At 33.5% G+C, this 27,525-nt stretch overlaps 2 protein-coding genes across 3 annotated transcripts in view; both read left to right on the forward strand.

Moving 5' to 3' along the window:
- The first annotated feature begins 1,087 nt into the window (after positions 1–1,087).
- LOC108905279 (probable cytochrome P450 6a13) lies at positions 1,088–19,607 on the forward strand. The gene is made up of 8 exons (XM_023454504.1): positions 1,088–1,287; positions 6,564–6,793; positions 8,699–8,842; positions 10,817–11,002; positions 15,170–15,490; positions 17,047–17,280; positions 17,639–17,890; positions 19,325–19,607. The coding sequence occupies exons 2-8, from the start codon at positions 6,568–6,570 to the stop codon at positions 19,486–19,488; spliced, it is 1,527 nt and encodes a 508-aa protein (XP_023310272.1). The 5' UTR covers positions 1,088–1,287; positions 6,564–6,567; the 3' UTR covers positions 19,489–19,607.
- Positions 19,608–21,898: 2,291 nt separating this feature from the next.
- The window catches only part of LOC108905280 (cytochrome P450 6a2-like), a 31,605-nt gene continuing 25,978 nt past the window's right edge, over positions 21,899–27,525 (forward strand). The window contains exon 1 of one of the 2 annotated variants that reach the window (XM_023454501.1): positions 21,899–21,997. The gene's annotated coding sequence lies outside the window, so the exon portion shown is untranslated. Of the gene's footprint in view, positions 21,998–24,638; positions 24,666–27,525 lie in introns of those variants that run through there. The other variant, XM_023454502.1, reaches the window with a different exon arrangement.

Genomic DNA, 27,525 nt, shown 5'->3' on the forward strand with positions numbered 1-27,525 from the left:
AGGTGGAGTGTCTCGGTACATGCAGAAGAAGAGGATTTCTTCTGGACCTGTCATAAACATCTGCCGCAAAAATTAACTTATTTTTCAAATACACTGGAGTATTTCTAATCATGATATTTTGTACAAAACATGCAAAATGGATATCTCTCCTAATGTTCATCTTCAACCAACCATTTTCAAAATAACTGGGAGTAACATGGTCTCTCCTATTTAGATTAGTAGAAAATCTCATACAAGTATTTTGCAATACCTGAATGCGATGTGCATCGTGCGCTGACAAACAGGGACCATATACAACTTCACAGTAACCAAACATAGACAGTATTAGAGACTCCGTTATTTTCAATTTAACTTTTGTACTTAAAATGTATTTGAATTTATACAAAGATTTCAGCCTGGTATAAGCAGCCTTAATTAAATTATTAACATGACATTTAAAAGATAAGTTTTTATCTATTGTGACCCCAATACTTTTACATGAATTCTTTATTGGCAGAGATATATTGTTTAAAAATAACTGGTTGTGTAAATCTACTTTATTTGTCTGGCCATCGGTTCCAACGAGTAAAACATTTGTTTTATCTGGATTTAAATTTAGCACGTTCCTGATAGACCAAGCATATATGTTTTTCAAATCTTCGTTAATCGGATTTATGGATAATTCAACATCTTCAGGACAGAACGATAAATACACTTGACAATCATCTGCGTATTAAAGTATATTACTCCGTATTACCCCAGGAATATCGGCTGTGTAAATAACAAAAAGTAAATGACCCAAAATAGACCCCTGCGGTATGCCACTCAAAATATAGAAAACAAGCAACAACAAAAACAATTAGAAAAAAACTGATATGATATAACATACCTTTAGACCAACTAAGGACTACCCGGTACATATTTCTTGAGTACTCTTTGCTTTTGAAACTCTTCACACTCTTCCTAACGTCTTGTATTTCATAATTGAGTATAATCGGTTAAGTAATAACAATAACGCAGTATCTGCAGAGGTGGGAGCTAATTTATTCAACAGTTATCAATGATTAATGCCAGACGTAGAGAAAACCTGTCTACATAACTGCGTAAAGCATTGCAACATTGCGAAATTGACGTTTCTTTATTTTTATCGAGATTACAATTTATATACAAGTGTTTGTAGATTTTATTAGTATAAAATCGCGATCACTTTGCGAAATGATAACAATATTTGGCAGTGTATCTTGTGAAGGTTAGGTTTATTTGGTGACCTTATTTGTAACCTCATTGTAGTCAGTGACGGACAACAGAGTGAGTACAAAAATGCTTTTAAATTTCCCCCGATTGGTTTTTCAAGTAGATCTGAGGTAGACATGTGTAATATGATGGCATGCAAATGGGTGTAAGTGGGGCAGAATAGAGTGGTGCTAGGGAGAAATACTAATTAAAGTCAAAACATTAATTTGTTAAAGCTATAACCAATTAATATAGTACAGTCAATGACCATTTTCCCGTATAATTTTGCCAAACGGCACCGATTTTCATAAAAACTTGGATTTAAGTTCTACTTACCCTCTACTTCAAAGTTGACCTTGTACCGGGGGTTGCTTTTACCCTGGGGTGGATGCCACCCTTTCTCGGGGGTGAAAAATATTTCATTGAAAATAACTCCGGGAATGGATATATTGACTAATTCTAAGCAACTTTTGTTTTATAGTTTTTTTTGAAAGTCAATACTTTCGACTTATTCACGAGTAAAAGTGTAAATTTTTTAACCAAAACAACCTCTTTTTCAGACGGGTTTTCGCGAATAACTCAAAAAGTAAGTATTTTATCAAAAAATTATTCTTATAAAAATGTAGGTTATAAAAAAACAAAAAGTGTATATTTATGGTGTCTGTAAACCCAAGACAAGCGGAGTAATAGCTTGTTGAAGGTTGGGTCTTATTCGTCAAACGCCAAAATTGAAAGTTTGAACATGAAATAACTAAAAACCAATGCATTTTTCAGGGAATACTCAACCTTTTTTAAAGTGTGTGAAAAAACATTTATTTTTATTTTTTATAAAAGTCCCTAGCATCAAACCTAAGGGAGTTATGACGAAAATAAAGTTGGTCCGTATTTTTTTCGGCGACAAAAAACGTGAAAATCACCCCCTAATTACCACCCCAATTGAAAATAATCGTTACCACTTTACAATTTACTTTATTTATGTACTTGTGATATGCTCTATAAGTTTGACCGGTTTAAAGTGCTTAGTTTTGAAAAAAGTTGAGTTTTAAGTGAAAAGGGAACTTTTGTATTTTTGGAAAAAATTGTCTTTTCTTCAAAATAACTCAAAAACTATTAATGATGCGCAAAATTTTGTAGACTACAAAATTGTAGGTCTTGCTTTTTTGAAAATTTTGTTTTTTTTTCTGCAGAATAAAAATTACGTAAAATATGGCCGTTTAAAGTTTGCATATGTTTGTAAATAGCAACTTGTTCAAGCCCTTTCAGCTCAATCCCTTGCAAAAATAAGGGCTTAAAGAAAATTTAACTTATTTGATCTTATAGCCCTTGAAAAAAAACCTACAAAATGGTTTTTTGAACGGGTTGATAGCGTATAAACTAAGCGAGTTATGGGTAAAAAACCAATCACATATTTTTGCAAATATCATCATAATACGTATATTGAAGCATTGATGAATACACATTATAGCTATATTTTAGGCACAAACGTATTTATTACTATTTATTATTTTTTTGCAAGGGATGGTTTTTATAAGGTTGAAATTTATAAATAAATAATAAAAAATTAAAACAGAACAAACAAAGAAATCTTAATTTAATATTATATGATTAAATTATTCCAGGTTCCTGTCATAGGGGGTGGTTTTTAGGGATTGACAATTTTCAATTCATCATAATTACTTATTTAAAGATGATTTCAACCTATTACACGCCCGAATCTACAATTCTACAATTATTTTCGATTAGGGGTAGTTTTCACCCCTAAAAAATAAAAAGCAACCCCCGGCACAGGGTCTTTGAACTTTGAAGTAGAGGGTAAGTAGAACCTAAATCCAAATTTTGGTGCAAATCGGTGCTGTTTGGAAAAATTATGCTGCAGGATCAAAAGTATCATGTGTTCAAAAAAAATTAGACTATAGACNTTTTAATGATTACTGTCATAGGGGGTGGTTTTTAAGGATTGACAATTTTTAGGGATTGAATATTTAAAGATGATTTCAACCTATTACACATTCGAATCTACAATTCTATAATTATTTTCGAATAGGGGTAGTTTTCCCCCCAAAAAAATAAAAAGCAACCCCCGGCACAGGGTCAACTAATAAGCTTTTCCAAATAATTATTTACTATCTTGTAAAACTGCAGTTAAAAAAACACTAATCGACTCGATTATGTAGGTATTTGATTAAAAAAGTGATTTCAGATTAAAGTTAAATTATTAGAACTCCATTACGATCCATTAAAAGAGAAGTGTTGTAAATAGTATTGAAGAGTTAGAATTTTGAAAAATAATTTCTCAAAACCCGGGTTTGACCGCACAAAAATCAAATTGAGATTCGTGTTAGTAGTACTCCTGAAAATAGGACAAAAATTTGCACTGCTTTTAAAGTTTTGCTCTACAGGGTGTTTCTAAAATAGGGTTCCAAACTTCTGCTGCGTTTATAACTCATTAAAATAAGCCAAAAAGTTCCTATTAACATGTGCCCCAAAACGCACCCTTAGGAAGTTATATGCCCTTAAAAGGGTTCAAACAAAACTGGTTTTTTTCTGTTATTGACAAAACGGTCGCAAATAAATAAATAAAAAAAAATTATGGGTCTTACATAACTTTTTACGTCAAATAACATGGGCTACTCCGTTTTTCGACATGCAAATCATATGCGTCCCATTTAGGTTGGTGAAGAGGGTTTTCTCTACAGATTTATAAAATCTTAACAATTTTACGTAAAAAATATTATCTTTGTCCAAATCGATATTTCCAATGGTTTTCGAGTAAATTGAGTTTGAAAATTACTCTTTAAGTTATTAGGCCAAAAATTACGAAAATCTGTTTACCACGGCAAATAAAGGACTGACGTTGCCACAACGCTTCACAATTTAAGTTATTGATAAACTGTCAATTGAGCTTTGCAGTGTTTAATTAGAAAAAGTGGTGAGTGGAAAATTTAAGTAGAAAAAAAACAGTTTTGTTTGAGCCGTTTTAAGGGCATATATAAGGCATATATAAGGGTGCGTTTTAGGGCACATGTTAATAGGAACTTTTTGGCTTATTTTAATGAGTTATAAACGCAGCAGAAGTTTGGAACCCTATTTTAGAAACACCCTGTATAATAAATAATTATCCTTTTCTGTAAAGAATTACTGGCAAATTCTATCATATGGGAACAATTCTAGTTACACTTATTATTATAATTTTGATACCGGCTGGTTCACAGTGACTGTCCTATTAGATTATTTTAGAACCTACTTCGATTTCAATCTTGAAAATTGGTACCCTAGCGTTTTTGGGTGTGCACTTTTCAAATATAATAATTTTGTTCCTGTTACAATTCCGGTTATACCGGAAGTTAACGTCAACTTTGTTATTTTCAATGGGACACCTTATATATTATCGCATTTTTGGATTTTACGTGAAATTTGAGAGTCACTTTATTAAATATTTCCTATACCTAGGAGTTACAGCATTTGAGATATTAATTTTTAAAGAAAAAAATTGACAGATGCAAGGGTCCGCCGATTTTTAGTACCAGTAAAGGGCATAGGTAATACTACATTGTGGTATACCAACAAATTAAAACATTAAATACTAGGTGTTTCATTTTTGCCGTTACATTTTGATAACTTCAAACTGCTATAACTTTGTTAACCTAAAGAGAACACCCTGTATTTTTTTACTCTGTCGTATGCAGATTGGAATTTCCTTTCAAGCCATATAATCATTGTTAGGGTTGCAGTTACTACTTTTCGAGATATTCACAATTTTCTATTTTTTGAACACTTTTTCTCGTATCAGACCTGTTATCAAATTGGCCATGACCACATAAAAATGACGGGATCGTTTAAATATATGAGGATTATTTTAATTTGTTTGTTATTTATGGAAAAAGCAGCAGATTGTCTACATGTTCTTGAAATTACTTTGTCACATTTTATAATTATATTCAATATCTTGGTTATTTATTTATGAAAACCCCAACGTAGTAAAGATAATTTCCCGTTTCTTCTAATGAGGCAAAAATTCAATATGGCATCCATAACAAAAACAAAAGTTAACTATCACTCATCACACATTTTAGAGATACGTTACTACTGATAGCAAAAATCCATTCCTCACATCAGTTTATATCAGACTACAAATTTTTGTCCTAAAATTTTGAAAAACAATTGAAATATGACTAAAAAAAGAAATAACAAAATCGGTTTTCTTCGAATATCTTTGGAATTATTCGGAATTTTCTAAATTTAAAAACGAATCCATAGTCGTCATAAAATTCTGCACATATTTGCCCATTTGGTATTCGAGATACAAGGTGTTCAACTTTCCAAAAAGATACATATTTTCTGTCATATCTTCATATTGCGCTGAACGATTTGGATGAAACTTACTACAGCGTATTCACTTAATTAGTCCTTTTATTGAATGTAATAGTAGCCTCGTGGCATTAACCAGTGGCTGCTACTGAAGGTGTCGCTTTGTTTTCCCGAAAAAAAAAAACCGAAATAATGTTACATACAGGTACTGTTGCGTTAAATGAATGAGTGTTTCTTGGTGTTTTTGCAAAAATTGAATCTTTTGTCTGCATTATCAAGCTAGTAAGCTTTACGATGATCTTGTTTTGGGCTTATTAATTAAGAGACAAATTGTGGGAGGAAAGAATAGAGGAAAATTGTAATCTTCTCAGGAAAATCATAAGTTCCTCTATAAATAGCCTGATTAGAAGATGTCAAAAGTGTATTGATGCGGAAGGAAATAAAATTATTTCTACAAAAAACCGCGTAGCGTATTCCTTTCTTGGGAAAAGTTGGCGGACGCTTTAGTAGCACGTCACTTATTAAAACAAGGAGGTTTTTATCAAATAAACGGATTAATTTATTACGCCAGTGGCGTATTTTTTTAATTGGGAAAATAAGGCGGCACCTCTAGTACCACGCCACTGGTTAAAGTCACAAGGTTAATATTATATTCAATGAAAGGGCTAATTAAGTGAATACGCTGTAGAAAATTTCATTCAATTCCGTAAGCGCATTATGAAGATATGGCAGAATTTTTTATTTGTAAAGTTTAACGCCCTGCGTCTCGAATACCGGGTTCCGCAGGAAAAAAGTTTATAGAGCAAACTACTTATTTTTTGGCAATGAATCTAGGCCTGTAGTTTCTGTATTTAAAATGAAATCACCCTGTACATTGTACATATAAACTAACGATTACAAAAAATCCTGACGTGTATGGTCAAAACAGGGGGCACAGATTCAGATTCAGTGATCGAAAATATGAAAGAATGCTCTCTTCACTCCTCAAATAACTTGTTTTTTGTGGACCTGTGAACCAGCTAAAAACAATTTTACTTTTCCAGAATAATGTCCATCTTTACAACGTACCTCTTCACCGATTTGTTCGCTCTGCTGGCAACAGCGGCAGCCATTGTCTACGCCTACTTCAAGTGGTCGTATCAATATTGGAAAAGGAGGAACTTGAACTATTTGGAGCCTAAGATACCCTTCGGGAACTTCCCCAGTCCGGCGACAAGCGGATTGTCCTCTGGAGAATCTACAATGCAAATGTACAACGATGCGAAGGCAAGAGGTCTGTGTGATAAGAAAGTTGAAAAATTAGAAAGTAGTGGCTTGTAATATCCTTTGCGGTTATTTTGAAACACCGAGGATTAACTGGCCCTGCAGCTTTTGATTTATTGACAAGCTTTAAAAAAAAATTGTGGTTAGATTCTGTTCAAGTCCCATAGCACCTTTATCAGGCATATTGCGTTTCCCACTGTTCAAAGCTATTCAACAAGTAGCTCTGTTGTTTTAATAAAGTCAAAAAAGCTTCCTTGCTCCCCTCACCTCCTTGGGTTCCAAAAAGGGTTTTCTCAGAAGCGTCATTCTACCACGTGTAGAGAAATTTCATCCACTGAGTTACATCCTCGGCAGATCGGACTGTCTTACAAGACTTAGCTTATATATACAAGGTGTCCCACGGTAACGAGACATTAGACATATTACAGAGACTACTCCGATTTTAATTTTAAAAATTTGAGCAATAGTGTTTTCGGGCATATCCTTCTCAAGTAAAATAATGGCGTACACCTAACGCTTCCGGTTATACCGGAAGTTAATGTCATCTTCGTTCTTTTAAATGGTACACCCTGTATATTATTGCATTTTTGGATTCTACGTCAATTTTTAGGTGAACTTTCATAAAGGTTTCCTATTCTTAAAGTTAATCATTTTTTATATATTTAATTAAAAAAAATATATTAAAAATTCAAAAAGATATGTATTTTACAATAATAAAGTTAAAGCGATAGAATTTATAGGGGACATAAATAAAACTCTAAGCTTCCCTGTCATAATTTCAAAATGACTTAATCTCATGGAGTGGTAGAAATTTATTGCCGAATTTAGTTAACTTTGAACCATTTTAACTTATTTTCTTTAATGGAACACCCTGTATATTTTTGCGCAACCTGATGAACAATGTTGTTCTCTTTCGAATGGTATAATGGTATGATGGTTCCCTGTACCTATCTCTTGTTTTAAGGATGTTTATCTGATTTGGAATTGACGAACAAATATTCATAAAAAAATTAATATAAGCTTATTAATATGAAGAAAATCCTCAAAAAAAAATAACTAGTTTGGATACCTAAGAAACGAGATATTAATAAAATATTTTTTCACGATTTAGTACAGAATCTTATGAGAATGCAGATTTTTTTGGTCTTTCCACTTAGAATGCGCAACAATTAACGAACAGTTTCCACAGCAACTTGTATAAATAGGAAACCGATATCTAAGGAATCGTATGACAGCTCGTAGAAATCGATTAGGTACTTGAAAGATACATAATTTATAATAATTCTCCTTCAAATTGCTGTCGTTGAGTAACTTATCCTCCATATGCGTGATAGCGGCAACGCCACGGTTCTCGATGTAGCGTATTATTTGAAATTCGCAGGTGTGACATGATGCATATTTCAAGCTTAGGCATCCAAACAAAGCTAGCCAAGTGCAACGTTGCCAAATCTAAAGGCCTACTACTTTAGTCACTAGCGAATCTGCCTGAATGAACTGAATTTCGCCTCATTTTGTGCTTTATTTCCTCGACTATTATGCGATATCCGTTGACTGCACGAAAGACAGTAAATACTTTAAAAACCAGAATAGATAGGTATAGGGAACCATTATACCATTCGAAATAGAACAAAATTGTTTATCAGATTGCGCAAAAATATACAGGGTGTTCCATTAAAAAAAAAATAAGTTAAGATGGTTTAAAGTTGACTAAATTCGGCGTTAAATTTCTCCGGACCAATGAAATCTTTTTCTAATCCCTTTCAACGCAATCTAATGTCTGTATTAGCGGTAGCCAGTCAGTCAGCATTTGTAAAGATTCCCACGCAAGTTTAGAACTTACTTTGTGTAGTCCTATTAATTGACTCCGTTCACTTTGATATTGCTATTTTGTTACAGCCTTGTATTAATCTTTTAGGTTGGAAATACAGTGGCACATATATCATGTCTACACCTACATTCATGGTGCTAGACTTGGAATTGCTGAAGCGGGTGATGACAAAAGACTTCAATCATTTCGTCGACAGAGGAATTTATACAAACGAAAAAGACGATCCCGTAGGTACGTTCCTTAAGTTTTGTTGTTACATGCGAGAAATAAGTCGATGTTAGAGGCAATATAAGAACCAGTCAATAAACTTCTGTCCACGGTAGACGGAAGAGATGATCTCACACATTCCAAGATTATTTAATATTAAATATTATGAATATGATAAATATTGAATAAACTGTTACTGCTACAAATGCACTGAAATAAATAAGAACATGTGGATTTTAATATTAATATGCCCTCGTCAATTACCGAATCAACTCTAATCTTATTTTTTTGTCAATTGTAATACAATGTAGTTATAATTTTAGTGAAATCATTAATGGAAATTTCATGTAACAAAAAATATGGAAAAATAGTTTTTCGTGTAGAAACATTTTTGTCAAAAAAATATTAAAGTTATACAGGGTGTAACTAAATAAGTGTAAAACATTTAAGGGGGTGATTCCTCATCGTAATGTCTGAAGGTAGACATATTGAACATTTACTATGATTTCTACATGTTGTATGTTTTGTTATTAATAAATTAGTTTTGATTATTCCCCTTTAATCATTTAATGCAGGTAGTAACTACAAAATAACAGTAAATCCAGTTCGCATTTATGACGATGTATCTCTGTAGTTGTTCGTAAAATAATTTTTTGCTGCGAACTGGTTTATTTTGGGCAAACAATTCAAGAGACATTTTTGTTTTTTAGAATGAAACAGGCTATCGGAAATAAATTTTTAAATGGTAAACAAATAATAAGACAAAAAATTACGTTGGAAATAAATTTTAGGGGTTGCGTTTTCCACCCCTTACAACCATGGGGTAAACCAAATAAATTACTGGCCAAGTGTCTTTTTGGTAGTAGAAAATGTCAGGTTAATTTCAATATTGTAACTTGTTTAGTGCTTGTGAAAAAAATTGTTAAACAAATTTTATGTACCCCCTTTAAGGGGCTGTATCTTAACAAGGGATGCTCCAATGAAGTTTCTTTATATGAAAGATCCTATCTTTTTTTCGATGAGGAATCACCCCCTTAAATGTTTTACACTTATTTAGTTACACCTTGTATATCTCTCTCATCCTTTCTCGCTCTCTCTTAATAGTCCAACCAAATTACTTTTTCAGGTGCCAAAAAATAGTTTAGTAATTGAAAATATGTAAAAATTAGGAAAAATTCCGTATAATTCAATGAACTACTTTCAAACAAAAGTTGTAGGAATATTTAATTCGGATCAAATAAGCCCAAACCGGTTTTGATCGATAATTAAATTAATTAGTTATTCCAAAAAAAAAACGCTCAAAATCGCATTTTTTCATATAGCCGTATCTCTTTCAAAAATAAACATTTTTTTATGAAACTTGGTGAAAGGATAGCTCTTGATGAGTAAAATAAAATGATTTTTTCAAAATTGAAACATATGTTATAGTTTTTGCAAAAATCGAGTTTTTAGAAAAAAAAGCGTTTTTGTAAAATTCCCATACTTCATAGGACGCCACATTCTTAGGAACGGGGTTGGGCTTAAAATTTTCTTTAATAATTACACTATTATAATGGCAAATATTGCGCGAGCCTCAAATCGGTTTCAAATATAGCAAAAAACGATCGAAAAATCGTTTTTTTTTTTCGGGGCCATAAAACTGATTAACTTTTTGATTTTAACTCGTATCAAAATGTCGATACTGCCTTTCGAAAGTGACAACTTTTGTTTGAAACATTTTTTCCTAAAATGTTTAGTTTTTTTTTATGAATGAAAAAAAAACTGTTTTTTTGCAAACATTTAACGCCATTTTGAAAATGAAGCCCAAAAATTCAGGTGGAGTAAAGTAATTCATTGAATTCTACGGAATTTTTCCTAATTTTTACATATTTTCAATTACTGAAATATTTTTTGGCAAAAAATGAGGTATTTTCGACAATTTTATTGGACTATAATAGATGTTTGTTATTTTTAATTTTTCTGTAATAGGGTTTCACACGACTAACTGAATATTTCCAGGTTGTCATCTGTTTGCTCTTGGGGGTTCAAAATGGAGGAATTTGAGGGCTAAACTGTCACCCACCTTTACGTCAGGAAAGATGAAGATGATGTTCCAAACCATGGCAGATTGTGGCGTAATCCTGGAGAAGTATATCCAGCAGAGCGTCGCCGATAAGGAGGTGGTGAATATTAAGGACATTTTGGGTAAAGATATATAAAAATTTGTTTACATTTCAATATGGAAGTGTGAACAAACTATTAATAAACAATCGCAATGTGAGAAAACCCAATAAAATATATATTCGTAAAATAAACTAATGTAAAAAATTAAAGGGTCAAAAGAATTTCCGAAATCTTTCCGTGATTTTGACAGACTGTATTTAGGTGAAAAATGGCCGTATTGGGAATTAAAAAATGCATTTTGAAACTCTAAGACTCTAGTTTTTACATCTTTCGGTCGAAATTTTTTAGGAGTTATCATGCAATTCTAACATATAACGCGACAAATAAATTTTGCTTTTCTTCCACGGACTTGGAATTTTTTTTTCAGCTAAGCCATTGCATGGACCAGATAGCTTGTTTATTCAGCTTTCTTTTTAATTTCGATACCACCACAAAAGGATCCTTTTGTCTCCAGTCATCGATATCTCGGCGACAAAAGGTCGTACGGAGAATAGAAGGGCAGTTTCGAAAACTGGAATAAATGTCCAATAACATGCTGCTGTAACCTGAGGGGTTATTTCTTTAATTATCTACCTTTAATTAATTATCTATTATGACCAGCATCATAACGAGTCTGGATTTCAAAACAGTTACTATTTAATTCTCGAAAGGGAGTTTATAATTATCATACTTTAATTAATAAGTGGGAACTTAGAAATGTTGTATGTTCAGAGAATGAATTCCATGCACTTACCATTCATTGCTTACGTGGCATATAATCCCATGGCTGGCTATACAGGGTGACACTGAAATTGGAGAAACAAAAGGAAACACCAAAACTTCCAGGAAAGGTTTTAATAACAATAAACAAAGCAAACAAACAAAATAACAACACAACGGCCCGAACAACATTATTCATTAATTTATTTACACGCGACAGCGTACCGAGATTCAGGGAATGCGCGATCCATAGCAAAATTTGGAAAAAAAACTGTATCCATTATTAAATTGAATTAATTAGCCCGAGACTCTAAAACTAAGTCGACTGCTCAATGTGGAACCTAAGGAAGAACTGACTTTTTCTCGTAGATCTCTCCTGAATTCGACCCGCCCATTTCTTGGGTCCAGAAGTTTCTGTTCTTGTCTTATTGGCGGGAACTCTGGATGTCGGGATGCTCTGGCATAACTATGCCATGTTAATAATTGTCTAATGGACTGAATTTACATTTATATAAATAATTATGTGACTTACAAGTAACCCTAGCCTTCCTTTAGCGACTCCGTGTAGCAAATACGGGACGGATTAGTCGATCTCATTTAATCTACTCTTATAGCTTGGTAAATCCGTCAAAAAAACAGCTGCTTAATCTGTTACTTTCTTTTCCAATTACTATCAATTTAACAATTTGATTTAATTCTACTTTGGAACCTCTACGCTCTTCTCGTGGTTTCACGCGTTATNCTAGACGCTTAACACATGGCCCCGACAGTTTAAGTGAACTTGTTAAAAATATTGGTAAATTTTTCCTAAGGACGACGCTACCTACTTGAAAGCCCTCAACTTTCGATAGTTTGTGTTGACTGAAATATTTTAGTTGGCCCATCCGTTCCGAGAACTAATAAATAAATGACTACGCGTCCCGGCTTTTGTTTCACTGCCGCAACTTTTTGAAAAAGAAAATTTTTTTTTTCAACTTTTACACGAATTTTAAACAACAGGAGAAAATGGTAATTTATGGCTTTTTAGAAAATTGACGGTTAAATTAGAAGGATTCACGAAATGACTAACGTTAAGCATGACTTTTACAGTTCGATATACCCAGAAGAACTCTGTGAAGTTTCATTTCGATCTAGCGAAGTCGTTTGGCTGTTTGAAACAAAGAAACGGTTCTCTAGATCGCGATGAAAATTCACAGGGATCTTCTGGGTATATCCAACTGTAAAAGTCATGCTTAACATTAGTCATTTCGTAAATATTTCTAATTTAGCAGTCAATTTTCTAAAAAACCATAAAATACCCTTTTTTCCTGCTTTTTAAAATTCGTGTAAAAGATGAAAAAAATATTTTGGAAAAGTTGCGGCAGCATGTTATAAGAAATTTATTCTAGTTTTCGAGACTGCCCTTCAATTCTCTGTACGACCATTTGTCGCCGAGATATCGACGATTGAAGACAAAAGGATCCTTTTCCATTAAAAGTCCCTTATTTCGATGAAAAATGGTCGTATCAAAATTAAAAAAAAGGGAAATTGGAGCTGAATAAACAAGTTATCTGGTCCATGCAATGGCTTAGCTGAAAAAATTTTTTCCAAGTCCGTGGACTCAAAACAAAGAAAAAAAATTGCAAAATTTCGACCGAAAGATTTAAAAACTAGAATTTTAGAGCTTCAAAATGCTTTTATTTAATTCCTGATACGACCATTTTTGACCTAAATACAGCCTGTCAAAAATCACGGAAAAAATTAGGAAATCCTTTAATTTTTTGCATCAGGGTAGACAGGAGTAATTTGTAATTTTTAGTAATCTAGTGTCTAGTAGAGTAATCACTGGTATGCTCGACATCGACAACCCTAGTAGTATCATCAGTTACATTTAATAAGGCTGTAGCACAATTATAGGTCGAAATGCTGATTGGACTATTAGCAATATATGATATTATTTCAAATGCAGAAGAATTTGTATATTTGTAACTTTTTTAGAAATTTAGAGACTGAAGACAGTATACTACTCGGTCTCCAGTCACTAAAAGTTTTTGCGTTAGTTTTTGACCTCCGAATTCTTTGAAACTGCATGGATTTGCATGAAAATTTAGAATAAGGCTCATCTTAGGCTCAAGGTCAAAAGTGACATAATTTACGCTTGACCGATTGACGGTTTTTGTTTTTTTAGGGGTAAAAACTACTCCTAAGTGAAAAAAATTGAAAAAGTTAAGTTTTAAGTATTTTATTTATAATAATCTTGTTCAAGCACAAAGATTAAATAATGTTTCATATTCTCGAACATGTTTTATGATAAATTTGATTTTTTCGACCCTTTATTTAACCCTTAAAAACTACCCCTATGCAAAAAATAATTATAAAAAATTACTTTTTAAAGACTTGGAATGATTAAACAGTTTTTTGAAAAAATAACTTCCACCACCAGGAAGGGGTGTCAACCCCCAACAGGGTGGAAGCGTCAATCGGCGCTATGTCACTAATATTCATTGACCTTTTCTCTAACTATCTGCCAAATTTCAAGTCGATCGGTTCAGTTTCAAAGAATTCGAAGGTGAAAAGCTTCAATGACTGTACTACATTACCATTACCGTTATCATTATTATTATTACTAAAAACAATGTACAGAAATAAACAATTCCACATCATAGTAACAAATCTACAGTGTGTCCCCAGATGGAGTACCATACTCTTTTAAACTTCTTTATCGTTGATTTATCAAGGAAAAATAAAAAATTTCAAAATAAAGTTTTTCTCTGGAAAAATCTAATTTTTATTATTTTCGGTCACAAGAAATGGCTTTAGAAAAAACTGTCACATTGTGTCAACTTGTCAGTTCATAATTTATCATTCCATTTTGAGTTAATTTTATTAGTTAATATTTATTCTTTAAAATAATAAAAATTAATTTTTTTTTAGAAATGTTGCTATATCTTAAAAACTAACAATTTTATATACATATAGAACATGCTTAATAAAAGTTGAAGTGGACCGATATGTGAATATAATAGAGCAATAAAATACAGGCTGTTCCATTTGAAAAATTTTAGAAAATCAAGTTTAAACTTTCTAAAAACTATGGTATTATAAAAAATGCCCTGTATAAAATATCGATATTAGCTAATATAGGAGTATTTGTCTAACATTTGCCTATAACTCTGTATAATTATTTTGTTCCATGTGTTAGTAGCTGAAAGTTAACACAACTTCTTCGAGGTCATGTTTTTTTCCAAAACTCTAAGAATTTTCTACATAACTTGGCAACCCCGCACTAAAATGAAAACTGTTTATATTGCCATATACAGTGTGTTTCAAATTAATTTTATCCTTTAGGTTTTTTGATTCTATACAACTTTTATATAAACTTTTCTTCTGTATTATGAGTAACAAGGGAATTATTTTACTTTCTCACACTAATGGCCCACCCTGCATAATAAATCTAACACGTTTTTAGTTTTGCGAAAACAAAATGATATACCTAATTTTTTTTTCCAGGTCGTTTTTCCACCGACATCATCGGTTCTTGCGCGTTTGGGCTGGACTGCAACAGTTTCGAAGAGCCCAACTCCCCCTTCAGAGTGTACGGGAAGAAAGTTTTCCGACCCACCGCTTTGGATCAGATTAACATCCTTATTTCGTTCAGTTTTCCAAATCTAGCCAGAATCCTGGGTATACGTATAGTGAAGAAGGATGTCTCTGATTTCTTCATAAAAGTTGTAGAGGACACCATCTCGTACAGGGAGAAGAACAACGTCAGTCGCAACGATTTCATGCAGTTGCTCTTGGAGATGAAAAATAAAGATGGCGATGTCTCAGGTTTGTATACGCTGAATTATGCAGGGTCAGACCGGGAGGATCGCGATGGATTGTACAAGTCAAAATAATAAGAAAAAACTCAAGTGATATGCGGTTTTCATTTGTTTTCAAGCTATGACGTATATTTCAATAAAAAAATAATTTATTGATATTCTGTTAATCATATCGTTCTTTGATTCAAAGACGCCACCGTTAATAATAATAGTAATATTAATAATAATGATTTATTTAATCCATTGAGGTCAAAAATGACATGACACAAAACATTTGTTACAAACAATAATGTAAAAACAATGAACAAAAATACAAACAAATAATGTTTGACTTGTCAGTGTTGCGAGAAACAACTACTCCGAGAGCTATTTGCCCCTACCGGCATTGAATTATACTCGCAACACCTAGTGCAACAGCTAGGGTCGTTTGTCAGTTTACCCACCAGGCACAGACCGGTTTCGGACTTATTAGTCCTCATCAGTGTGTCATAGGTGCGACAACCGACAAACGACCCAGCTGTTCTTCGTCGTATCATCACGAAGAGGAAACACATTGTACGCGGGAGCCAATGGCTCCATCTTATTACGCCCTCTGTGGGTGGAAGTCGTGCAACAAAGTACCTGCAGTTAGCAGGTCGCTTCCTACTGTAGCCATTTCAATGGCACAGAAAATCTATTACATTGTTACTAAGTAAATATGTCGGCTACTTAGTAAAAACATTTACTCACAAGATAGTTCTTAAGTTTAGATTTAAGAGAATTTAGATTACTTTCAGTTTTTATGTTTTTTGGTAATACATTCATTAATTTTATACCCTTCTAAGAAGGTGACTTTTCCTCTAAACACTTTCTGCTTCGTCTACGAAAGGCGTCTGCAGCTCTCCTGATTGCTGCATGTCTTTTTTACAGTATTAATGATACGTCGAATTAGTGCCTCCCGAGTGTTCACTCTAATTTTGTACACTTCATTTTTCAACAAGCGCCGTTAACAGTAATCTAGTTCTGTTAGGTCTGGAGATCTGGGAGGCCAACTAATAGGACCAATCCTATGCAAGAACAATCCTAAGCAAATGTGAAGTACCTTTTCTAAAGAGGAAAATATTTAAAAATTCAGTTTTCTGTTCTATAAAATGACACCTGTCAAAATTTTGGCCCAACGAGCATTGGGGCAAGTCCGCTCCTGACTTCCTTAAAACTTCTACTGTGTAATGGTTTTATGAGCCTTTATGACCTATATAAAATATTAAAATTTCATAAAATTATACAATTCGGTTCAAAAGTTAGAGCCCAAAAGGTAAATCGATGGGTATCCCTTTGAGGCTCTGTATCTCCGTTAAGGGGCACTTTAGGATTTTTATTATGACAAAGTATGGTTATTTTGACCTCCCCCATACACTCCCGAGAGTATGCCATATACTTACCAGACACCATGTATATTCTGTACTACTGCCGAACTATCCCTAGTCTCAACTTCATTGGTCCAATAAAAAGAGATTCATAATTTATCTGTTCAAATGTCAGATTAGACCGATGAATACATGTTTCACACTCGTTCAATTCTAGGTGATGGTAACACCTTGACTACGCTGGAAATAGTGGCGCAGAGCTTTGTGTTCTTCATAGCAGGCTTCGAGACCAGTTCCACCACCATGACGTTCGCGTTGTTTGAATTGGCGAGACACCCCGAAATCCAAGACAGAGTAAGGAAGGAGATCTGTACGGTCCTTGCGAAGCACGACAACAAAATCACTTACGACTCTGCGAACGAACTGGTTTACATGAAGCAAGTAATTGACGGTAAGGAGGCTTGTCTGGTACAGGCCGTTCCAAATAATTCATCATTTAGTCAAAGTATCCACGACATTTTACGGGTTCATGCTTGTCAGCAGCAAATCATAGTTAAAAGCTAACCTGTCCATATGGTTAGACATTTAACTTTGAGGTTAGATATTTAACTATGGGACGAAAAGATCCAAGAAACCTAACAGGTCTTGCATGTATCTAGATTACTAAGGCTGCATCTTCTACAGTTCTTAAGAAACTAATCAAATTGCGTTTCACATTCAATCCTTAGAGGATTCTAGAGCCTCTAGAAGTCACTTTAGGAGTCTTATTAGTTAACAAAAGTTAGCTAAATATGTTGTTACCGTTTTAGAAACTCTGCGAATGTATCCGCCCCTTCCAATATTGACGAGAAGATGCGTCGAAGACTATAAAGTACCAGGTGAATATTTCGTCGTAGAGAAGGGTACACCGATCTTCATACCTGTGGCTGGTATCCACTACGACGAAGACTACTACGAAAACCCCACGAAGTTCGATCCAGATCGGTTTACTCCAGAAAATAAGCAGTCCAGGCATCCGTACGCCCATATACCTTTCGGGGAGGGACCCAGGATATGCATCGGTAAGTGCAGCCAATTGTAACAAAACTTTGTCTGCATGCCTCGACCATCATTGAAGGGTTGATATTCTATATACCTCTATGATATTTGTTAGAGCTGGGTCGATGACATTTTGTAGTAAATCCAAGTACATATCGCCTGTCAAATTTCCAGGAAGGAAAAAAGGACCTACAATGGAATTTCCAAAAATACCTGCCCATACATTCAACTTCTGGGGGTGTTGGGAGTGTGTCTCATGGAAAATCCTTGGATTGGTATCAGCCCAGTAACGACAATTATGGCGATTCACTAAACCATTAAAGAAGAACGTACACTCGTCCGAAAAACACACATTAAAGAGGAAATTATCGTTTATCGCTCGTTCAGTCATTATTTCGCAAAATTGCAAACGACGATCAAAATCGTCTTCATTTAGCTCTTGCACTAGCCGAATCTTATAAGGATGGAATTTGTATTTTTTTAATATTAGTTGGACACTTGTACGACTCACTCCTGTCGCAGTAGCCAATTGCATTGTACTCAGCGTACTATCCATTGCCACTTGCCCCAATACCGCTATTTCCGTAGGTTATTTAGTACCGGATTTTCAACCTGCCTCTTTTTGTTATGAACGGAGCCAGTTTCGCGAAATTTGGCCACCAATTCGCGAACAATTTTTCCAGACGCGTGTTTCTCAGGATGCCGTTGGTTGAACAATTCGGCGACCCGATTTCCGCATTCATTGTTTTTGAAAAAAAGCTCAATAATTTCTACTCTTTCTGGAATTGAGTACACCATAATTAATCAATTTAAAAGACTCGGCAGTATTGGTACTCTTCAACTACAAGTCACATGACAGTTATCTAGCAACTTTTTGTGGCCTATCTAAATACGAAACAAAAAGCGGACAATTTTTTGCTCACCAAAATCAGGCTAAAGAATTCGCAAATCAGAAAAAAAAACAGCGAATTCTTTTGAAGGAATTTACCAAGCTAATACCGTAAGTTTTGAAGTAAAATTAAGTCGATTTTCGCATTTCTCGTCAAAAATATTGGTCGTATTTTCAAAGCTGCATATTTTCTAAAATAATGGATCGATTTTCAAAAAGTAAGAATCGATGTATAGAGAATTAAAAGCCCTTTCTAATGACCCCCCACTTGACCCCCATTCCCATTTGAAAAAATATAGGGGATAGCACCCCCACTTAGGGGGTTGAAGATTTTGGTATGTTTTTGAGCCAAAAGCTGTCCCCCTCAGAAACAAATTTGACCTGTTTTTGGATTTTGCCGAAAAGTTCTTTACTACCTTTATTGCCTTGCGGTACGTTTTCGATGGGCTACCCTGTATGTATTTATGAAACAAAAATAACAGTGGCTTAATATTTGATTCCTGGGGAACTCCGGATGTGGTTAAAAAGTACTCAGACTGCTGCTCACATTGTATGTATATGATTTTAGGTGAACGATTTGGAGTGTTGCAAACAAAGATTGGACTGATCTCTATCCTGAAGGATTTCAAGGTTTCCTTGAACGAGAAGACCAGACTGCCCTTAAAATTGGATCCAGAGTCACAAGTGACGGCGGCACTGGGGGATATTTGGCTGAACATCGAGAAAATGTAGAAGACGTAGCAAATATATTAATGCTCTTTACCGTAATTCTTTTTTTGATAGCTTGTAGTTTGTTGTAATTAATATAGTTTTGTGTATAAAAAGAAATATAACACGTATTGTGTTCTTAATTTTTGTACATTTAATGATCCTTTAAATATTTTAGGTTATTATTATTAATCATAAAAAAATTGAGGACTTCAAAATTCAATTTATCACAGTCCACATATGAACTACTACTACTAGTGTTGTGTAAAGATACAGTAATAAACTATTACGACTATTACTACTGCTATTACTCTTTGCAGAACTGTGTAGTTATATACAGGGTGTCTCACGGTGACAGACCATTAGAATTATTTCAGAGACTACTTCGATTTGAATTTTGAAAATTTGGGATAGGTACCGGGTTTTCGGGCATGCCCTTCTCAACTAAAATAATGGCGTCCTCGTATTACTTCCGGTTATAATGGAAGTCGCCTTCAACTTGCTTATTTTAAATGGTATGCCCTATATATTATTGCAATTTTGGATTCTACGTGTTATTTTAGGTGTACTTTTATGAAGTTTCCCTATTCCTAAAATTAACCATTTTCGAGATATTTAATTAAAAAAAATGGAGAGAAACAGTGACTAGCTTCAAACAATGTGTATTTTATAGTAAGAAAGATAAAGCAACAATATTTATAGGGAGGATAGCTAAGTTTTCCATTCTTACTTTCAAAGTGGCTTAATTGCATACTGGGTGCTAGAAATTTAATGCCGAGTTTAGTTAACTTCAAACCTTCATAAGTCGGTTTTTCTAAATGGAACACCCTGTATGTTTTTCTATATTCTGATACACAATTTTATTCTCTTTCGAACGGTATCAGGGTTCCCTTCTAGTTATCTACTATTTTTTGTGTAATCACCTAAATTGATGTAATTTCTTGCGAGGATAGCAAGCTGTGGAATTTTTAGCAAAACTTCAAAACAAACAACTAAATCATCAACTTTTTTCTGCTCATTGTTGGCAAATTTGGATATGTCTCATTAAAAACTGTACATGTTCCGCTTATAATCCCATTGCAACGTCCGTGAATGAATAATAAATTTAAAATATCAGCATTTACATATGTATTGTTTTCCATTTCTTATAGATACTAAATTAAACTGTCACTGCAAGAGACTAACAACAAATTGACAGCTTAGTTGTTTGTTTTGAAATTTTGCAAAAAATTCTGCAGCTATCCTCGCAAGAAATTACATCATTTTAGGTGATTACACAAAAAATAGTAGATAACTTAAAAACTAGAAGAGATAGGTATAGGGAACCCTGATACCGTTCGAAAGAGAATAAAATTGTGTATCAGAATATAGAAAAACATACATGGTGTTCCATTTAAAAAACCGACTTATGAAGGTTTGAAGTTCACTAAACTCGGCATTGAAAGTAAGGATGGGAAGCTTAGAGGTTGAGCTATCCCCCCTATAAATATTGTTACATTAACTTTTTTACTATAAAATATACATGGTTTGAAGCTAGTCACTGTTTCTCTCAATTTTTTTCTCTAATTTACATAATAGCACCTCGCGGTTTTTTCATTTTTAATGACCCTTCGAACAAGTCGTGTGATGAAAATCTTTGAACGTCTTATTTCCTTCCTTTTTTGCAAAAAATGAGAATAAAAACGTATAAGGGTAAACGCAACGAAAATCGAAAATTTGGCTAAGTTTGAGCTGCCACATATCAGTCAGTTTTCATCCAAAAATACTTTACAACCTCTTGTTTTGAAGGAAATTTTATCTACTTTTTTTTATGAAGCAATGCCTATACCTAACTTTACTCAAAAAAAATTAAAGGCAAAAAAAAGTCAGAAAATCGAATTTCTTGTTTTTTTCTTCAAATTATTTATTAACGATTTTTTGAATAAAATTTTCCTTTTAAATTTTTTAAATAAGCCATTTCGATGGGAAATTCAATTCTCTAAATAATTTTCCCTATGAACTATAGCGAAATTTTGCTTCGTTTTCGAGCTACAATTAAAAAACTGAAAGGGGTGCATTTTCAGCCCTATCTCCTATTTCCACCCTCTAATTTAATAGCACTCCGCAGTTATTTCATCTAAAATAGTTTCATGTGTACGGAATATTGGCACATCCTGTGTATGAATCAAAAATATAATTCTGACACGTCTAAAAATTTGAAAACAACGTTCTTTAACTTTTAACACCCTGTACCGAAAATAATTAATCGTGTGAACATTCGCAAAATATAAATCCTCACAACAATTTATTAAACCATGCTTTCACATTTCCTCGCGTGACCGATTACATTAATCGAATCTTACAAAGTCACGTAAATATAAGTACGGTTTAATAACATGCAGATCCTGCCAATTCATGGTGACTGAGTTGTTAAACGCTTGCAGACAGATATAAAGAAATATTATTCTTGAAATCCATCGTCTTATTTGTTGGACTGTGCTGTGATATCATTGCTCGGCCACTATAAGCTCATTCTGTCTCCAGAAGCAGTCAAGTGAGTACCAATTATGTTTGTAGGTAGGTACTTTTCAAAATGGAATGTTAGTGTGGATACGTCTTTTGTTCGGTTGGAATTTTGTGCATACATTTTTTTAATATTGAGACCTTGGGCAATCCTGACAAATCAACCAGTTATTTCCATCGATTATATACCATTCAGGACAAAAGTAGTCTTATTTAATTTTAACAAACCCAACGATTTAGAAAAAGTCTGGTCAACATACGTAGGTATGCTTTTTAANTACGGATTAATCAAAAGTGTCAAGAAATCCAAACCAAGGAGGGTGTTTTCGAAAGAGTTCGAATATTGTTGAGATGAAGATGTGGTGCCTGCTTGGAAATGGACGGAGGGCACTTTGAACATCTTCTGTAACTTTGTTTTTTGTTTGTTAAAAGCTTCCTTTGTCAGTTTATTCCTTATAAAATAAAATATTTGAAAAACGAATAGTGGTCCATATCTCCGCAACCATTACTTTGCGGACCCATGTTTATTATGACTTTTCTGCTTATTTTGGTTCATGCCTCCTGAAATATTTTGCACTCTTTTTTTAGCACCCTGTATATTATTGCAATTTTGAATTCTACATGTTATTTTAGGTGGGCTTTTATGAAGTTTCCCTATTCCTAAAATTAACCATTTTCGAGATAATTAATTAAAAAAAAATGGAGAGAAACAGTGACTAGCTTCAAACCGTGTATATTTTATAGTAAGAAAGATAAAGCAACAATATTTATAGGGGGGATAGCTAAGTTTCCCATTCATACTTTCAAAGTGGCTTAATTGCATATTGGGTACCCTGTATGTTTTTCTATATTCTGATACACAATTTTATTCTCTTTCGAACGGTATCAGGGTTTCCTTCTAGTTATCTACTATTTATTGTGTAATCACCTAAAATGATGTAATTTCTTGCGAGGATAGCAAGCTGTGGAATTTTTAGCAAAACTTCACAACAAACAACTAAATCGTCACCAGTTATTTATTATTATTTATTCACAGACGTTGCAATGGGATTCTAAGCAGAACACTTACAGTTTTTAATGAGACATATCCCAATTTTCCACCAATGAGCAGAATAAAGTTAAAAAGAATTCTAAAAAATCAACTTCATACATAGTAATACATAATTTTAATTGTACAGGGTGTTAGTAAACAAGTGCGACAAATTTCAGGGGGTGATTCTACATGAGAAAATAATGGCAGTTTGCTTATAAACGTATGTCCGCAAATGATTCGTTTTCCGAGAAACGGGGTGTTAAAGTTTTTCTTAAAAACTGACGATTCTAGAGATAATACCATCAGTTACCGCTTTTGCTATTTCAGCTGTAGGCAATTCATGGAACGCTCTTCATATTGGAGCAATCAAAAAGAGGATTTCTCTTTTGAAGCAACGGGTGTAGAATAAATTTTTTGCTTTATTACTCCTCAAACATAAACATCTAATCTTCAAACATTTTAGTCAGTTGTTGATCGACTGATTGTGAGAGTGAGGTGGAGCCCCGTCTAATTGATACCAACACTTCTTTGGTCTAAAGGTATCATCTAGAAAATCTGCCACAACCGTTTGCAAAATATTGAGATTTCTGTCGGCATTTAAATTTTCTTCGTAGATATGGTAAGAAATTTGGTTATCTCTAATTAGACAAAAAAACATTTACGCTAAATTTATTTTGAAAGTTTATTTGCCGGATAACATGAGGATTTTCAGATGACCACAAATGAGTATTATGTCTATTAAAAATACCTTCTCTCGTAAATTTTGACTCTTCTGTCCATATAACAGGTTGCAAAAATTGTGAATCTTCTTTAACAACTTTTCATAAAATTGTACACGTTGCACGGCGTCGCCCGGATGAAGAGCAGAAAGTAGTTTAAATTTGTATGGATGCATATCATTAGTTCTTAGCATTCTGTGAATGGAAGCTCGTGAAATGCCTAAATCATACTCTGCGGCACGAGTTGAGGATTCTGGATGAACATTAAAATAGGCTAGCACATTTATTACAATATCTTCATTTGAAGTTATTGGTTTTGGTAAAATTCTTTCTGCACGTAGTGTGTAAAACAAATGTTTGATGTTTAGTAGGTTTTAAGTGAGACAGTGTATATAAATAGCAAAGTGGTAAATAAAGTGCTATTACATATATTACATTACATATTCGACCATACTCTAGTTGATTTGCTAAAATTATTCTTAACTTTTTTCTGCTCATTGGTGGCAAATTTGGATATGTCTCATTAAAAACTGTACATGTTCCGCTTATAATCCCATTGCAATGTCCGTGAATTAATAATAAATTTAAAATATCAGCATTTGAATTGTTTTCCATTTCTTATAAATACTAAATTAAACTGTCACTGCAAGAGACTAACAACAAATTGACAGTTTAGTTGTTTGTTTTGAAGTTTTGCTAAAAATTTTGCAGCTATCATCGCAAGAAATTACATGATTTTATAGTCCAGGCGGTATCTGTCTTAGGGGTCATCCATAAATTACGTAAGGGTATTTTTTCACATTTTCAACTCCCCCCTCCCCCCATGTAAAGAAACCGTAAGATTTTTCATAACCCCCCTCCCCCTCCCCCACCTTACGTAATACATTACATGATTCAATTAATTTTTTTTTATNCTATAAGCTCATTCTGTCTCCGGAAGCAGTCAAGTGAGTACCAATTATGTTTGTAGGTAGGTACTTTTCAAAATGGAATGTTAGTGTGGATACGTCTTTTGTTCGGTTGGAATTTTGTGCATACATTTTTTTAATATTGAGACCTTGGGCAATCCTGACAAATCAACCAGTTATTTCCATCGATTATATACCATTCAGGACAAAAGTAGTCTTATTTAATTTTAACAAACCCAACGATTTAGAAAAAGTCTGGTCAACATACGTAGGCATGTTTTTTAAATCCATATTCCACACTATTTCCATAAAACAAGTACTTTAATTATTTTATTGCTATCATTGCCCTGATGCCATAAGTCGTCCCTTTAAAAAAGGAGATACTATTTATTTACCAAAAAAATACCTACTTAAAAATATATCCTCATTCTTTGCTATAATGTCAAGAGACAATTTAGGACCACCTTATGTATCAGAAAATGCATTTTCTTTGATAAATATATCATCGTGTAGGTACATTAATAATATCGGTATTTAATAATATCTGTTGATTACTTATTTTTTTGATATTGATAACATTTACAAAAATAATGTCACATTCTGCAAGTAATTGTAATTATGAATTCCAAAACATTTATATATGATAATAACTCACAATCAGTATTAAACAGCACAAATAACAGCGACAATTTATTTTTAATTATTATAAATATTTACAACTTTATCGAGATATGAGAGTGCCCAAAATCTAACAAAAGAAAAACGATTAAGTTATTTGTATATGTTGAAGACATGTGTATTAGTTTCTACTAAGTTCTATAATTTGGCAGCAAAAAGTCGCCAAAAATTTGGAAATATCTGCTTTAAATAGGCTCCATAGTCCAATCGAATTAGTTCAGAAACCTTGAAAACTTAAAAAATTTATTAGTACCTACACATTTTATCGCACTTTTTGACACTGAAGGGTATGTAGAACGATAATATCAAAAAAAAAAATTTCATAAAGTTGAAATTAAGTTGCTCTTTACAACTAACAAAGTAGGATGTGCAAAACAGCGTTATAAATAAATTGTCCCAAGGTCAGACAAAAACCTTTCGGGAATTCGCACCTAACAGTTTTGTCGTTGTCCTGACAAGGGATGACTTAGCAATGGAATTGGAAGAGTCCACTAACTCATATTTAGGCTTTTATGTTTGTATAAAAACTAGTATCAGTGTACAAAAAAAAAAAATCCTTTTGAATAAAAGGAATTTTGCGTGAATACGCAAGCTATCGCTTGAGGAATTTCCGACTATGTGCTTGCTGTTAAAAGCGAGTGTTCTCCCCGTAGAGCTGCTGAATGGGATCACGTAATAAAACCTAAGGCGTACAATTGCGATGCTACGGCAACATTTTGGCGACATTCCCCGTGTGCTAATAGGATTACTGTAATTCACGGTGACTGTAATTATGAACTACTTTATACACTGAAATTATGTAGTGTACCGTTTATTAATAATATCCAAATTAGAACTACTTTTACGAACCATCGATCACGAGAAAGTTACCAGCATAAGACTAATCATTTGACATTCCAGTTAACAACAGTACAGGGTGTGTCATTAATATTGCGAAAAAATTCAGGGGGAGTTTCCTTGACCAAAAATAAAAAATAAAGTTCCTATAAACCAATGTCCGAAAATGCTTCGTTTCGGAGATACGGGGTTTTTATTAATATTTGGAAAACCCTAATTCCGATTTTTTTGAAATTTGGTATGTTTGTTTATAAAAACGGTAGACGTCTTCAGACGTAATTTGATTTATTTTATCTATTCCAGCGTCGTCCGGATACTCACTCCTGTTGATATTAATTAATTAATGAGAAGTCACTGCATTTTCTTAGGTGTTATATTTTTTTCTTATTATGCGATTAAAAATACAATTTTTTTGTCTCTTCGTTTTCGAACAAAAAATTAATATCATTTCATATGCTCATTCTTACGGGAAGTAGAAAACAAAAATAGAAATTCAATTTACTAATCAACTTTAATGTTTCCTTCAAATGTATTATTTGAAGGAAAAACAATGTATCAAGCTGAGAAACAATAACTCACTAAATAATATTTTTTTTAAATAATTAATATTAACAGAAACATAAGAAAAAAAATTTAACAAACAGCAATGATATAAAAAATACTTTACATACGCAGGCGTTACAACAGTTGTTGAAAATATGCACCTTCAACTCTACTACATCTATCCTACGACACATTGGCGAACCCGTTCAAATATTCCGGCTGTGTGTCTAATTGTTTCACAGGCTGCGACAATGCGGTTTCTTAATTCGTCTATGGTTTGCACTGGAGTCGTATAAACCAAATGTTTGAGGTGACCCCAAAGGAAAAAATCCAACGAACTTAAGTCGGGAGACCTCGGGGCCCAGGGTTGAGTGCCTCCTCAACCTATCCAGCGATTTGGGTAGATATTATTCAAATGTTCACGTGTAGCTAAACTGAAATGGGGTGGAGCACCATCGTGCATAAAATACATTTGCAACCTTAATGGTAATGGGACGTCTTCCAAAAGTACGGACAATTCATCCTCAAGAAAACGGCGATAAACATCTCCAGTAAGCCTCGGTGGTAAAGAAAAATGGGCCTATTAAGTGGTCTCCCACAATTCCTATCCATACATTAAGTGAAAACTGGTGTTGATGACGGCCTTCTAATATTGCATTTGGGTTCTCGTCCGCCCATATATGACTATTATGCATGGAAGTTCATTATAGCTTTTCTAGAAAAATTCGCCTCATCCTTGAATAGTACTTCTGCTAAAAATTGAGGATTTTCTCCAATTTTTTGTCGTATCCACCGGCATAAATCTAATCTTAACGGAAAATCAGTCGGTAAAAGTGCCTGA

Source organism: Anoplophora glabripennis, unplaced genomic scaffold, assembly GCF_000390285.2.
Source record: "Anoplophora glabripennis isolate ALB-LARVAE unplaced genomic scaffold, Agla_2.0 scaffold245, whole genome shotgun sequence".
Lineage (NCBI taxonomy): Eukaryota > Metazoa > Arthropoda > Insecta > Coleoptera > Cerambycidae > Anoplophora > Anoplophora glabripennis.